Consider the following 15,822-nt stretch of genomic DNA (forward strand, 5'->3'; position numbering starts at 1 on the left):
TATTTCATAGCCCGACTAACTACGCCTAACTTCAGACTTCAGTACGAGAATCTCGCGACGAACCGAAAGTTACTAGATAGCGCCTAGTTATTCTAATATATCTCCATCTAAGTACGTATCATTAATTGAAAGCTGGACTTACCTCAACGTCGCAAGATTCTCATACAGAAGCATAATATTATCATAGTTGTCACCCAACTATTAAAAGTACATACTAATTAACATTAATTATGCAGAAAGCAATACAGATTATCCTAGGGTAAGAAAAGAAACTAACCTACCGACAGTAGATATAGTAGTAAGAAAAGATCTAGATCCAGAATCTAGACAGTAGATATAGTAGTAAGAAAAGATCTAGAATAAGATGCGCGGAGAAACATCGAGAAAAAAAACTAGAAAATACCGGAATTCTTTCTGTCCTATGAAGAAGCACTAAATTATTGACTTACAAACGACGCGAAATTATTTAAAATCACCTATAAACGACCTACAAACGATTCTATACAAATAGAATGGAATTCGATCGCGAATTGCAATCATAGGGGAGCTAACATCACATGAATTCCCTAGCGAAATTTGTTTTATTAATAACAATCGAACTATTCACTTACAAACGGCGGGAAACATCTTACGATCGCCTACAAACGACCTACTAACGATTGAAAAAAGAATCAACTCATTTGGTTATTAGTGAAGGGCCAAGTATGTGGAGCTCCCACCACCAGAGTTTCCAACCTGTACGAAACACCGTGGTTGCGGACTTAGCAGAAAAGAGATAAAAGGTTGCTGACAAGACTGGGATCTTACTGGGATCTAATTTGGAAACGCACCTTTAATCAACGGTGACTGGGTGGAGCGGATAATGCTGATGGTTTGTTATGAATAAACAAAATGGAAGCGAGCTTGGTTGAGGTTATACAACAATGACAGATTTAACTCAAATCCAGTTTTATATTCCTTGGAAGAACCGCGCATAGCACTATATTCTATTGAAAATTGCGCATCTGCCCTATATCCGACATACCTATCGACATGAGTAAGATGTATTCAACAACTAACCTTTCTGATAAGGAGTTGAAAGAACAGGGGAACCGCTTGTTCAATTTGCACAAATACGAGGATGCAGCCAGTTGTTATACAAAAGCAATCGTAGGTATTGTTCGATGACTATAAGCAAGAGATATTGGATTATTTTATCAAGTGTACGTATTTTTGTACGCCTTCATATTTTGAAGGATGCCAAACACACCAGCCGATGATAACTGCATATGACTAACTTTTAATGAAGCCATACTTGATGGCATTGATGTAATAATACAGTATCAGAAAAAAAACATTTGATAAACCGTAACGAAGCGGAACATGCTCATATTTTGTAAACTTGGCTATTTTAAAGTCAGTCTGATCGTATGAGTTATTGTTTGTTCAGTGCCTTATTTAAATGTTTCAAACTTCAACCTTGTGACTTTTTTATACATGTTTCAATTTTGTATTAGTGGAATAACTTTCTCATGCCACTTCGCGCTGCATGATGTACCAAGGATCCTTTCAAAACATAGAGGTGTGCAATAGCCACCACAAATACCAACATTTTATTGTGATCATTGGTTCAGTTTTCGACTTCAGTTCCCATGTTAATTATGGTTCACATTATTGCTCAAAGACAGTTATTCATTACATCTCATTGTTATAGATCAAAAATCCAACTCAAGCTACATATTTCACAAATCGTGCCCTGTGCCACCTTAAACTGAAACGATGGGACTCGTCCTGTCAAGACTGTCGAAGAGCTCTTGACATAGATCCGTGTCTGGTCAAAGGTCATTTTTTCTTGGGTCAAGCACTCCTTGAATTGGAATTATTTGACGAGGCTGTCAAGCATCTTCAACGAGGTAACAGCTCATATTAGTTTTTAAAATTACATACCTCCACAGTTTTTAAATTACGGTTGCTGAATTAAAAACTATTGTTGAGCAGAATTGACTAGTTTGTAAATGAAATCTTGAACCATGTAGAATTCTTATCTTCCAGACTCTTATGACTGTTTTAAAGGAATTGACCTATTATACACGTAGCTAACTGTACATACCAAATCTTCCTCAGTAAAGTAACTTGCAGAGCTAATTAGCTATTCGTAATGTCTACTGAAACTATTTTTAAAAACTTGATCTTGTAATTAATATTCCATTTAATTCCTTCATCCCCCATATAAAAACTTTTACATTATGCGCCCTAGTATCTCTTTTCCGATCATTGCCGTGATAGGTGTTTCAAAATATACAAATGTCCTAAATCTTCCGACACTTTTATTGTATGGTCCATTAGCGCACCTGAATTTATTGCATCTCTTGCTTTCTTTATTTTGAAGCGGTTACAAGATGAGGTCGAAGTTAGTGATGTTAATGTAATTAATGTAGGGGAACGCAGCAGAATGTAGTTCCATCTTCCATTCTCAACTCATTCAAATTCATTGTGAAGTTGCAAATTAGTGAATTTTTGTTCAAGGTTCTGTTACGTTAGTTGAGGTTTATTTCATTTATAAGATACATTTGGTATGAGTTTTCTGACGTTGTCTTCGTGTTTTGCGATTATCTTAGTTTTACATTCTTCTTTTGTTCTTCTGTCTGTCCAAGATGTGGTTTATCATCCCACATGAGCTATTTCATGCTTGTATGTGGTGAGTTTTCGTTTTGACACTGTCTGTTTAACTCATTTTATTTTAATGTTGTTCCTTCCTAGTGTAGTTTGGTTAGTAAAGTAAACATTAAAAAAAAATTTCCCATCATTGCAGTTTTCCATTCTATTAGTTTTTTCTGAATGTCTTGTCGTAATATCTTCCTCATTACCCAATTCTTGATCTCTCTTTTAAAGGGTTCCATAGATTTGTGTCATATTTCCACTGGTAAGTCATTATACATTTCTGCTGCAATCCGTTTTTTTATGGCGCAGTCTTGTGCTTGTGTACACCCTCTGATGTGCAATATTTCCTTAAACGCTTATTCGAGTTGTATATTCATGCTGTATTCGTCTTTCCTGAGTTTCCTTTTAATTTTCCTTAAGCCTCATTATGTTTGCTAGATATGTCCGCCTAATGTCCGGAATGTTTGTTATTTCCTATAGGTCTTGGTTCGGGTACTCTTGTGGTTTGTGCAATAATATCCTGAGAACGTTATTTTGGATCACTTGTAGGCGGTTAATGGGTTTTTGTACGCAATTTCCACAGACCGTTGTTCCATATTCTATTATGGCACGTATGAGTCCATAGTAAAGTTACTTCATCATTTCTCTTCCCATCTAGATTATGGTCGTGTAGTGATCGGTTATCACCGTCTATAATACTGCTGCTGTTATTTCTTTCGTATTGTCTGTCATTGTATTGAATGCACGTGTCGGTCAGTCTGATTCTGAGACAGAGCCTACTCAGTCAGCATTTCGATGATGGGCGAAAGCAGGCTGCGCTCCAGGTAGCAAGGTTCATCTAAAGTAATTTAATACTGTGATCAGCAGTATTGAGTAGTTTAGTGTAGCGGGTGATATTAGTAACAACGTTCAACAAATATATAGATAATTTGAAGTATATTAAAAATTCATCTATTAATTGTAAGACCAGACAAGGCGGCTGTGATATATTACATCCCTCTTTCTAACTCTCTCTCTCTTCCGACCGCAGTGGCTCAAGTGCTAGTACTCGAGTCCATGGAGCGGGAGGACTTGAGTTCAAGTCCCCGGCCTGTCAATGAGACTCTGAATGGCAACTCGTAAACTCGCACTTGTTTGAGGTGATAGAACTTACTTTAACTACCAACGTTTCAGCTACCTCCTCCCATCTCTTATAATTTCGTAAATAAGATTTTATTCAGTTTATGTCTTGTCGATAAAACCAGACTAAAAATGAATAATGAAAAGAAATCTTACAACGCAAATGCTGGCTAAAATTCTTACTGCGCTGTATGCGCGTATATATGTATGTATGTATGCATGTATGCGCGTATCATCGAAATGCTGACTGACTGGTTAGTGGATGTATGTTAGTGATGTTTTTATACACCAGTATGCCAATTTTCAGCCTTTATTTCCTGATTTTGCATAGGATCGGTCATTTTACATATTCACCAGGTGACTATGGCCAGGTGTCCCAAAATCTTGCAGACTGACTGGGTATTGTTAACCTATACATCAAGCATAAGCTACACGAATTTTTTCAGATTTTCTAAAATTTCTTGTAGCTTGGAACCACCAGCTCCCCAATTAATAGATATCAACTATGTCTGTGTTAACATACTTTGTCTGGCTAGCTTTGGCGATATTGCCAATAACTCCTCTCAGATTGCAATTATTAGTGACTGGTGTACTGACTATTTTGATAACGTTACTTTTTAAATTTTTATTCCGGTTCTTCCACTTTAGCAATAAGAATCTCGCATCTTTTTTTTGTTTACAAATTTCTGTCATTGAGCTTTGTGATCGATGTTTAAAGAATTTTATTTGCGTGACCGTAATTCCTTATTTTCCTCACTAAATCATCAATTTTGTCAAAATAAAATTTCATGAATTCTTTTATAGCATTAAGCGTGACTTTCATCACTTTGTTTTCATTTTTGCCTGCGATGACAACTTCTTTTATTTCTTGCTCACTACCCAGGCTTTTGATCATTGTGCCATGCATGCTTTAATGTTTTCGACATCAGTATTGCCTCTTCCAGCGCCTTGTCTGGTGCGCATATCAGTGTCACCATCATTTTCACAGTCTCTGAAGGTATTTTCTTCAGATATTTCACATACATATGTTTTAGGTACTTTTATACTTGTGTCACTGTAGTTGGATTCTTTCCCGATGCATATGACACGATGCAGTTTTTTGCATTGTTCTGTACATAAGACATATTCTTGACTTCGTAAAACCAATAATTTGCACATCCACACTTGTTGCTAGCTCATGTTAGCTGTTGGTTTCTGCTTACAGTTCGAATCTGGATGACTACTCTCGGGTTAGTTGATTGAATGTCTTTGTAATGTTAAAAGTGATGTACAAAACATCTTCCCAAAGTAATGGATTCTCAGCTCAAGACTAGGAGGTGCCTCACATTATATGACTATTTCCCATTTAAATATCATATAAAACAAATGGTTAATCTCACTGACTTTGATGGGCTAGCCTCAGAATTTCTCACTCATAATCAAATCTGTTTGGAACTCATAAAACATCAAATCAAATTCTTATTGCAATTTTGTCATTCGAATAACTCAAAAACTACTGGATTGATTAGATCAAAATATATACAGTTTTAAGTTAAGAGAAGCCCCATCGATTAAAATCAAAATCGTTGACATCTGTTCATTGGTTCTTGAGATTTCATCGAATAAAAAATTGATCACACACACACAGCATCAATCTAAAAATCAGGTCTCTAATCATAACATTTTCTGTAAAATGACCGATCAAATTTACAAAATGTTCATTCATTTGTTAATAATAAACGATTGAGGTCGTTTTTTTCGCCGAAAATCAAACATTTTTTTCACTGGTCACCATATTTCCAGTTTAAATTTTTCTACAAAGTATCTAATCATACTGCAGTTTTATTACCTCGCGAAAAGCAAATGTTTGGTTTTTTCGATCTCAGATCACCATAACAGCTACAACAGTCCACACCGTTGGACCACACTATGGCCAAATATCTTTTTTGTACTAACAATAAAAAACACTGAAACTTTCAAAAACCTTGTACCAACTGTGTGTAAAAATCCGACCTTGTCCTTCTAATATCCACGTAAATTGAATATTGAAAATTGACGTATTTTTTAGACTAAATCCTTATGCTAGTATCTTAATATGTCAGAATGTTGACAACTAAGTGAAATCGAATTCCTTGAGTGAATTACTTGCATGTAGGCTCCGATAATTTGGCAGATACATTTTTCAATTCGATAGACAATTATGCGGTTTTATGACAACTCTCTAAACATTGTTTCTAAATTTACTTGTACAGATGTTATTTGTTTGTATTTGACATTTGAGTCTGTGCCAAAAACTGTTTTTTGAATTTCTTAGTAGTAGCTAACATTACTGACTTTAGCCGTTCAGTTACTTTCCGACTCACCTTACAGCACATTTACATATTTTATCATGGTTAAAAGAATACCAGGTATGGCAATAGTGGGGTCCAAACTCAACTTGGTTTGCGCATCCCATATGACTCAGCCGATAGCTGGATATACTATGCGTTTTGCTATCTGCGGACCAATGTGTGCACCTTATTCAAGCAATCAGAGTTACAACTCATGTTCAAGTTGAGCATCGTATCCTGCCACAGTCATCCGGAAACTATTTCTGTTGACAGCATTTGGGATGAGCGTGGCGGGATACATGTTCAACCTGAAATGAAAGCTGTAACACTGATTGCTTGAATGAGGTGTACAGTATGTTCCACAGATAGCATTACCGATTATCACTGGCTCATAACATTTAACCCAGTGCTCATAAAAATACGAACTGTTTATGTTTTGGCAAGTAGCACAAGTTACGACAATTAGTAACTCGGTGCACGTAAACATAGTGTATGTTATATTCAAAAAACTTGGCTACATTCTCGCCTGACAGCATGACTACTCATTGGCCGGATCAGTGATAATGAGCAATGGTGCACCTGGTATTCTTTCCACCATGATACTTCAAATTATTGCAGAAATGCCAAGGCTAAAAATTGTTGTTTCATGTTTAGCGGTGGACCTAGCCAAAGAACAAAAGCTGAATTATGGAGATGACGTGACAGCTGTGCTAAGGCAGGCAAGAAAACGACGTTTTCAATTGCGGGAAGAACAAAGGGTGGCACAAGATATTGAACTGCAATCCTATCTTAATCAATTGATCATTCAGGACGCGGATCGGAACATTGCTAGTCTTGAGGCCAACGACAGTGAAGTCACAGAGAATGAAGAAGATACTAATAGAACAGGAAGGACAAAAGAACAGGCTGAAGAGTATCGAGACAACTGTATTGCTCATCTGAACGATTTATTTGCTAAAGTGGATGAACGAAGAAGAGTTAGTATCCTTACAAAATTGCTAATTTGCTTTTTGTCGATTTAGTGATTCACATATTAGTGATTGTATTTTTCATATATGAAATCTCATTAAGGGTATGCAATCGTCCTTCTTTACCAGCTTTTTTTATAAAACTAATGAACGGAATTAATTCAAATGTGAAAGCTAATTTACTGAGGCGGAATGGAATGATGAAAAGTATCTCACTTACAAGGGGACCCCCAAAATTGCAAGTAATGGATTTTAATGGGACTCAAGCATGTTGTAGAGGTATTTGCCCTACATACCAGGCTAACAGAAATTTGCTTGGCTTGAACATTTGAAATGTGGCTTGGTTCCCAAGAGAATAATTTTTTTTTCTTTTTAATTTTTATAAATTTACTTCCAATTAGTATGTTCTTTCTCTCGTTTACGTACTCAAACACCCAATAACACACAATGCATTAGAACATTGCGGGGAAAAAAATTTATAAGCAACGTGCCGTTTTCATGTTATTTATTGTATATAATAATGACGATGATAATAATAACAAAAACAACAACAATAACAGTTATATCCTAAATTCTAAAATGCAGGCCTTCGAATTATTCGTCATCGCCGTGTACATTCGATGAACAATCGCTCCAATGGTATTTATTGTAAAAACACGCAAAGCATGATACGGTGTTACTCCATGCACATTTTATGAAGCCTTCTGCTTTGCAGATGCATGGTTGTTTTAAGAGTGAGATGAGGAAACAAAGATCATTTACATTAAAAAATATGTCGCTTTGAGCAATTAATTTTAATGCAAACCACGCTTATTTGATCATTGGCCGAAATGCAAAAAGTTACGACCCAAACGAGAAAAAAGCCATACTAATTAGAAGAAAAATTGTAAAACATACAAAAAAAAATTATTTTCTCGGAAACCAAGCCGCATTGCGGAACTTCCTGCTAGTCTGGTACTTAGGGCAAATACCTTTACAATATACTTCAGTCCCATTGAAGTCCATTATTTGCAATGCTGGGGGTCCCCTTGTTAGTGAAAATAGAGTAATTCCACCTAAAATCGGCTAAGAAGTTAGAGAGAGAGAATGAGATAGACCACACTATACATAAAATTCCCTATCTTTCGTCTCCTCTTTGTATGAATCTCAGTGCCCCCACTCCATACATTTGATTGCAAACGCTGCAATCGCTTTTGAGGTTGTGTATAGCATTCTTCTTAAACAAATAAATGAGAAAATATTTCGAAATATTTTGTTCAATTCCGGCCTTCTTATTAAGATCTTGATTAGAACACTCTCAAGATATTTTCTCATGCAACATTACATATTTGTTTTCGACATTTTGACAAATTAACAAAGATAAAATTCACCTATCTACCCCCCACACCTCGACGTCTTCGATTTTTTTTTCCTTCTGAGATTTTGTTATAGTTCGTCAGAGTATGTCCACTGATTATTTGAAAATTCTGATATAATACGTATTTATTTTAATTAATTTTCACGGTGTAACATTTTCAGACTGTTTTTAAGTTAATGTATTGAAAGAAATGTTCCACTTGGAGTAGTTGATAAAGTTACACTGATTGTTGGGAAACAGGTGCGGGAAGTACCAGACTACCTCTGTGGCAAAATCAGTTTCGAAATCCTTCAAGAACCTGTGATAACGCCAAGTGGTATCACCTATGAACGAAAGGACATCGAGGAACATTTGCAGAGGGTGGGTCATTTTGATCCTGTGACCCGAGTTCGCCTAACCCAAGATCAGCTCATACCTAACTTATCCATGAAAGAAGTCGTTGACGCATTTCTTCAAGAAAATGAATGGGCACTGGATTACTAAGTGTCGGGCAAAATCTAACAAATATTCTCCAACCTGTAATACCATTATTCTATAATATACCACTGTAATTACCACGTGTACTATACTACCAGTTGTACTATAGCACAAGTATACGAAACTCTAATCCAAAGGTGTTTCATATAATATACATTCATACTATTATAAGAATTCGTTACTTAGATCATAGGCTACATTTTGCTTTGCTCCTTTCAGGGAATTAAATGCTTTTATTGTTAAAATTGAAATCTTCATAAATCATACCAATCGAATTCATAACGATTCCGTACCTTTAATATTACAAGGTATGGTACATTCTACATATATCCTCCAGTATGTTTTCACCAGCTTCGAATTGCTACACGTTTCGCAGAAAAATTATATCAAGATTCGCGGCAGCGAATCGCCGCCGAGTTACCTCTTTTTAAAGTATTTAGGTATGTTGAATTAAAATATAGCACTATTTTTTTACAACACATCGATACTTATTTTTATGCAAGATTCGTATATTTACAGATTTTTGATCGATTATTGTAAAGAAAGAATATACTTATAAAACTGAATGCTAAGGATTAGTTTTAAACAAGACTCAAGAGACTAGATCAATCAAAAAGACATGACATCTTTTTCTATTTTCATCAAGACTCCTGTTCAATCTTTTTTTTTTTGTACTTACGGAGCTCTAAATATGCTCAAAATAGCCATAAACAATAACTAGTGAGAGTTGACGAATATTCAAATATCAAGATTACCATTAATACATGCGTTTAACACAGCAGTTGGAAATTAACTCTTCAAGTACTACTAAGTAAACATAAAAAAATTTCTGAGAAAATTCACGTGATAGAATTATTTTAAATATTTTTCTTACCTACGTACCACGTACCGAATTCCTACCGAGATTACTACCCAGTTTTATGAGGGGGAAACCATCGCAGGCCCGTTCTAAAGCTTGGAAGGTGTTCTGCTCGAAACGCATGAAACTCATGCTTTTGCAGCAAGAACCTCGTCGTTTAGGACCATGAATACCACCGAGCAGAAGCTTGAAGTAGCTGATGGTCCGAAAGCAAGACTTTCACGGTTCTAAACTGTGAATCTGTTGGCCTCGAGTGTTAAGGTGCATATAAAGACCCGCTGTACACCTCGAAAACGCGGGGATGCAAAACTCCTATACTGCTCAAGCGACCACAGTGAAACTTGGGCAGTTAATGCCTTATTTTGGCAAAAAGTGGATCGTCTTTTTACTTTTTCAAAATTTTGAAAGAAATTTTACAGATTAGTTACCACCCACAGCAATTGGCCAAATTTTCACAGTTGCACTGAATGGATCGACCTATCCGGTATGATGCCACTCGGCGGTGATGAAACACACATTTTGAGCCCAGTCCCATGAGATTTGATGGTGAATTGACGAAATGGCAGCTAATCTGGTTTTCGATTACGAAGAACACCGAAATCTCATTTTGGCGACATTTGTCACCGATATTACGCGTATGCTGGTAATGTATGCGTGTAATGTCGGTAACAAATGTCGCCAAAATGAGATTTCGGTTAGTTCTTCGTAATCGAAAACCAGATTAGCTGCTATTTCGTCAATTCACCATCAAATCTCATGGGACTGGGCTCAAAATGTGTGTTTCATCACCGCCGAGTGGCATCATACCGGATAGGTCGAGCCATTCAGTGCAACTGTGAAAATTTTAGACAATTTTTGTGAGTGGTAACAATCTGTAAAATTTCTTTCGAAATTTTGAAAAAGTAAAAAGACGCTCCACTTTTTGCCAAAATAAGGCATTAACTGCCCAAGTTTCACTCTGATCGCTTGAGCGGTATAGGAGTTTTGCATCCCCGCGTTTTCGAGGTGTACAACGGGTCTTTATATGCACCTTTAGGGCCACGCGAGCCGCTGGAGCAGGCAGGGGGAACGCTCGAGATTCACAGTTTCAAGCAATTTCAAGCGGTGGAGTTCATGGTATGGAGGCTTGAATCATTCCGAGCGTTCAAACGATAGACTCCATGCTTTCGGACCACAAAGTCCATGCGGCTAAAGCATGGATCTCCTCCTTCTAACCCGTGAATAGTGTCTTGCTTTTAAACGATGAATTCACCGGTTAAACTCGTGAAATTCATGCTTTAAAAGCATGTAAACATTACAAGGTCCGAAAGCATGAAGGTTCATCGTTTCAAAGCTTGATTTTTCTCTCTGTGTGACGTTGATATGAACAATCAGATGATCACCTTCAGTTGAATACATTGTAAATTTTATCGACCTTTACAGAAAAAACGCAAACATCTGCTGAGGAAGACCCCCAGCCTCCAGATGATTTGAGATTTCTTCTACGATAAGCTTATATGAGTACGCCAACTCCAAGTATATTGATGAGGATGAAGTTGATTACATTACTGCAACGATGCATGTTCGGGAAAAATCTTTACCTTGCAGCTTCTGAAATGTTCGTAGTTTAGTAAACTATGATACACAAAGCATACTCTTAGTTTGAAAAGTCATTCTAACGTTGCACAATAATGATTTTTACTGATATCTCGTTACCATAGCGTTACTAACTTCAGCCTCATAATTATTGATGGCGTGGCGAGAAGAGTCGGGTATTGGCAAGCAAACCGAATGTTGCATTTTATTAACTTTTGATAAACTTGGGATACCAAGAGCAAAGGTATATAGGGAAATTTTTCTAATTAAAGTCAATCAATATTCTTTTGTATTTGAAATATCGCGAATATTCCGGGTGATTTGTGCGTGCACAGTCGCCGCTACGACTGCCCATAGTGCCCCTGCCGCTATAATGATGACATTGTGGTGGGCCACTGTTTTCTCGGCGCGAAATTAGAGACGAAGGTCAGGATTTTTTTCTCGGAGATGACTGCGTGGATTACTCTTTCTCGATAAATGAACTTCTCGGGATGACGTCTAATATCGTAAAAATAATATTATGAAAATCATGCCATTGTCACATTATTTCGGTGGCATACTTTGTTATGTGTGGTTCGTTTGTATGCAAAAGGTTTAAATCAAGTTCTAGTTATACATATTTGAAACCGTGTAACGATTAAATTCAATTATGATTGGCGATAATACCAGAATAGTGTGTGAATAGTGGTATGTGTAATATTCAAGCACGTGTGCTAACATCGGTCGAATCAGAATCTTGTACGCAGTGTGAACTCTATAGAAAATAGCCTTGTCCACAAAGTTAACCCTCGGAGAACACATTGGGTCTGTAATACTATTTTGGACGAATTTAAAAATTTTACTACCCAACACATGAAAAATTACATCAGCACATTTCTTGCAGAATGTCCTGTTGTTTTAGAGAAAATTTTTATTCCGGGATTCTTTTTTTGATATTTAAATATTTATAGCGAGGTGTTTGAGCTGAGGGGGTTGCTTCTATAATATTTGAAGAAAATTTGAGATTTTTTTTTCAGTTGATCGGATAAGTAGTTTTAAAATAGTGGACCGTAAATAAAGCACTGAGTCCTACAGAATAAGAGAGTGTACTCCGTAATTAAAAAAAGGCGTACTCCGAGAGCTAAGAGCATGTGCCTATAAAGTCTCGTTTTCTGTTACTATAGCTGGGCCAGTAACTGAAATTTATGCAAATTTCGACAGGACATTCCTTTTTCTTGCATCACTTTTGGTAATACCATTATCACCCGGAAACGGAAGAAAATTTTTTTCCTACATATCGCTATTTTCGTTTGTTACAGTTTCTGGGGATAGCAAGATCTCCGGGTGAAATACTTTCCACTATTTGATAAGTAATACGAAGTAGAATTTAACCACGATTTATAATAATTTTGCGAATAAACTACGCTCAGCTGGGCGGTTTCTTGATTTGCGTAAAAGCTGCGACACGAAGTACTGCTTGCAGTTGGGTCATTAGTCTCGATTAATAGGTGATCAAGACAGCAGATGTTAGGCTCATCGCCGCCCACGCCCAAAGTTTTTCTAAATCTCGACAGCTCACTCCTCCTGGCCCCAGTATCATATGATAATGATTTTGCGATACCTTATTTGACTAATCATTACTTCTTGAATCTTGGAAAGTATCTTGCCCGCGGAATCACTAATATACAATGATTGTATTGCGTAAAGAAAAAAAATCTCCTCGCCTTCTATTTAATATTAATTTTTTTGGTTCTGCGATAGATAAAAACAAATACATATTCTGCTGGAATTTGAAGAAATAGTATTTATTAGATCACCTATAATAACGATGAATGACGCTCAGCTGACACTGTTGATGAAAAAAACTATAACCCTTTAAAATATAAGTAATATAAGCGGTTATGTCTTACATATAGGGTGAGACACTTGGAGTGTTACAGAGCAGTAGCACTGAAACTATTGATGATATCGAAAAATATTTCAGATGAAAGTTACAAGCCATCTTACTGGACGATCCGAATTTTTTTTTTTAGGTGGAGGTCCTGAATCTACGTCAAGGCCAACTCCACTTTTTTAAATGCAGCCATGCACTTTTTCTGATGATATTATTACTGACTTCGAGTCAAATTCAGTGACCTACAACACAAGGTCATTTTAGTCACGCAAGGCATGACGATAGTCGAAGACTCTTGATGATTTTTTATAGAAAAAATTCTAAATTTGAATTATTTTTTTTTCGGAATGTTTTCATCCTTGCATGAATGTAGCCCTTTAATTTCATCAAAGAAAGGGATATTTTGTATGACTCCTTTGAAAATTCGTCATTTCGTGTATGTAAAGCGGACGAGAAGCGCGTTTCAGCGGGCGCAATGTAACCAGACCGCAGCGAATACAGCGTCTGAACGTTACAAATACGTATTACTAGAAAATACGATTTGTTGCATTCTTAATTTTTTTTTCATCTTCATTCTATGCTTAGAAAAGTATATTATTAGGTGGGGGGTCTCCGTTGCTGGTTTTTTTTCTCTCAGTATTTCACGTTTTCAAAAGGGGTCGGACAAAAAGTATCGTGTGCACCACGGGCGGAATGCACCTTTCCTCCCTTGCTACACAATGTACCATTTAATTTTCATTTTTGTCAAATTAATTAAAGATACGACATATTTCGACAGGACTTCTGCTAGAATAAAGTGTCGTTTGAAATGGCCTTAGAATCGTACCTCGGGGTTAAATCCAAAGTTGACATGCAGTAGCTTGTTGCTAAGTACAAGAGACCTGACGTAAGACAATTTTTCATTCGGCCACCCCTGACAAATTATTCAAGTGCTTCCAAACTTTGTCCTCAACCTGTAGATTCCGCCTGTTTGGTGCATAATTTTGAATTATCCGGAAATGTTCGTCAGTAAATAAACCTTAGGTCACTTTGGCGGTGCCAATTATGAATTCTAAATTGTTTTGCAAACGAGGACAGCTATGAAAGTGAGATGGAGGCGAGCGAGCTCCACAAACCATCGACACAAGGCCGTGGTGGCGGGGAAAATCAACCGTCAAGAGGCAGAGGGCTCCACCTACGGAGGTGACGTCCGAGGGTATGGCGGGCAATGGCGAGGGTACCAAGGTGCATGGGGAGCACAGGGACAGCGGAGAGGACGAGAAAAGTGAAGGGGTCGAAGGGGTTGGAGAGGACGAGGTGCGCGTGGTGGTGGAGGAAGTGGGCAAGGGGGGAGGGGGCATTATCGGCCGTATGCGGCGTCAACATACTATAAAAACACAATTACCTATAATTACAAGTATTATGTTGCAAAATAAAAGAATAATATATATATACATGGAACAATAATACATGGAACGTAAAAATTAAAGCTTTGAAATAAATATGACTATGCATAACTGAGCTCTTATTCACCTGTCGGAGATTCGTACAATCCCATGGTTTTTGTGAGCAATTCAAATTCCCATGGAGGTTTGTCGAGCTCCGACACACATTCTCTATCGATATTGATAGGCACAATCACCGGCTTCTATCTCAGAAACGGTTTTTTGGCCCTCGAACGGTAGCTTTACGTACCAGGTGTATCGTGCCATTTTTTTTAAATTATCATACTTCCGGAAATGGTGTGTCTAGTTCCGACACACGTTCCGCATCAATATTAGATGCCACCTTCACTCGCGTCATACTCAAAAACGGGTTTTTCGCTCTCGAACGGAAGTTTTTCGTTCCGGATGTACCCGCGCCATTCTTGTATGCTATCGTACTACCGGAAATAGTGTGTCTAGTGCCGAACACGTTCTCTATCAATATTAGATGGCACATTTACTCCGTTCTTTCGCGCAATCTAATATATGAGATTCGACTGCTTAGGATGATTGGCTGCACTAAGGGCTGTTTTTGGAGGTGAATTGTGATGTCAGATACATTTTATCAACCTGCAAATGCATAGACAGGTCAGAAAAATTCGAAAATCCCATCTCTGAAAAACCGTTCGAAGAACAACCGAAACATCAACTAGGTCATTTAGGGGTGTTTTTTCAAAGGTAATGACATTGAAGTTGATTTATAATAACAAAGGTAAAAGGTAGAAACGCAAGTAATGTTATCGTAGTGTGGTGATATTTACATACAGGAATATAAAATGCAGTTATCAAAAGAAAACACATTTGCATGTAACAATTCATACATTTAGCACTGCAATAGAAATTTTGTTCTGAATTTTGTTTTGAATTTAGTGTTGCATGATACTGTCGTGGAGTACACGTGTCTATCTATATTATTTATGAGATTCTATGTGTTTGTGAAGATCTCGACTCTCATGCCATTTACTTTCGAACGAAAACATATGAAACTTTGACATATTTCTACCGTTTATTCGCACAAATGGTCTTACAGTGTGCAAATTCTGCGCACACTTTCTGCTACAATCAGGTACACTTTGTGCACACTTCTGCCTGCACATCTTGTCACACCTTTCTTGTTCCAATTTACATTTCCATTACATCTTACTAAAGACTTCTGTAACGCTTTGGTCACATTACCAAACA

The 15,822-nt window shown here is 37.1% G+C and overlaps 1 protein-coding gene across 2 annotated transcripts; it reads left to right on the forward strand.

Annotated features, from left to right (window-relative positions):
• The first annotated feature begins 858 nt into the window (after positions 1-858).
• On the forward strand, positions 859-9,006 carry LOC124407057 (E3 ubiquitin-protein ligase CHIP). 2 transcript variants are annotated; one of them, XM_046882864.1, is made up of 4 exons: positions 859-1,149; positions 1,694-1,892; positions 6,723-7,045; positions 8,634-9,006. In XM_046882864.1, exons 1-4 carry the CDS (start codon positions 1,033-1,035, stop codon positions 8,874-8,876), a joined length of 882 nt encoding a protein of 293 aa, XP_046738820.1. In that variant the 5' UTR covers positions 859-1,032; the 3' UTR covers positions 8,877-9,006. The 2 variants fall into 2 exon arrangements, with proteins under 2 accessions (XP_046738820.1, XP_046738821.1); XM_046882865.1 differs by having other exon boundaries at positions 1,075-1,202.
• The last annotated feature ends 6,816 nt before the right edge of the window (positions 9,007-15,822 follow it).

This window comes from Diprion similis, chromosome 6, assembly GCF_021155765.1.
Source record: "Diprion similis isolate iyDipSimi1 chromosome 6, iyDipSimi1.1, whole genome shotgun sequence".
In the NCBI taxonomy this organism is placed as follows: Eukaryota; Metazoa; Arthropoda; class Insecta; order Hymenoptera; family Diprionidae; genus Diprion; species Diprion similis.

What these genes read in the sequence shown, in the direction of transcription:
- LOC124407057 (XM_046882864.1), top strand. Translation starts at nt 1,033, where the DNA reads ATGAGTAAGATGTATTCAACAACTAACCTTTCTGATAAGGAGTTGAAA. An exon ending in GTTGTTATACAAAAGCAATC is followed by an intron (nt 1,150 to 1,693) that starts GTAGGTATTGTT and finishes TCATTGTTATAG; the next exon opens with ATCAAAAATCCAACTCAAGC. An exon ending in AAGTGGATGAACGAAGAAGA is followed by an intron (nt 7,046 to 8,633) that starts GTTAGTATCCTT and finishes GTTGGGAAACAG; the next exon opens with GTGCGGGAAGTACCAGACTA.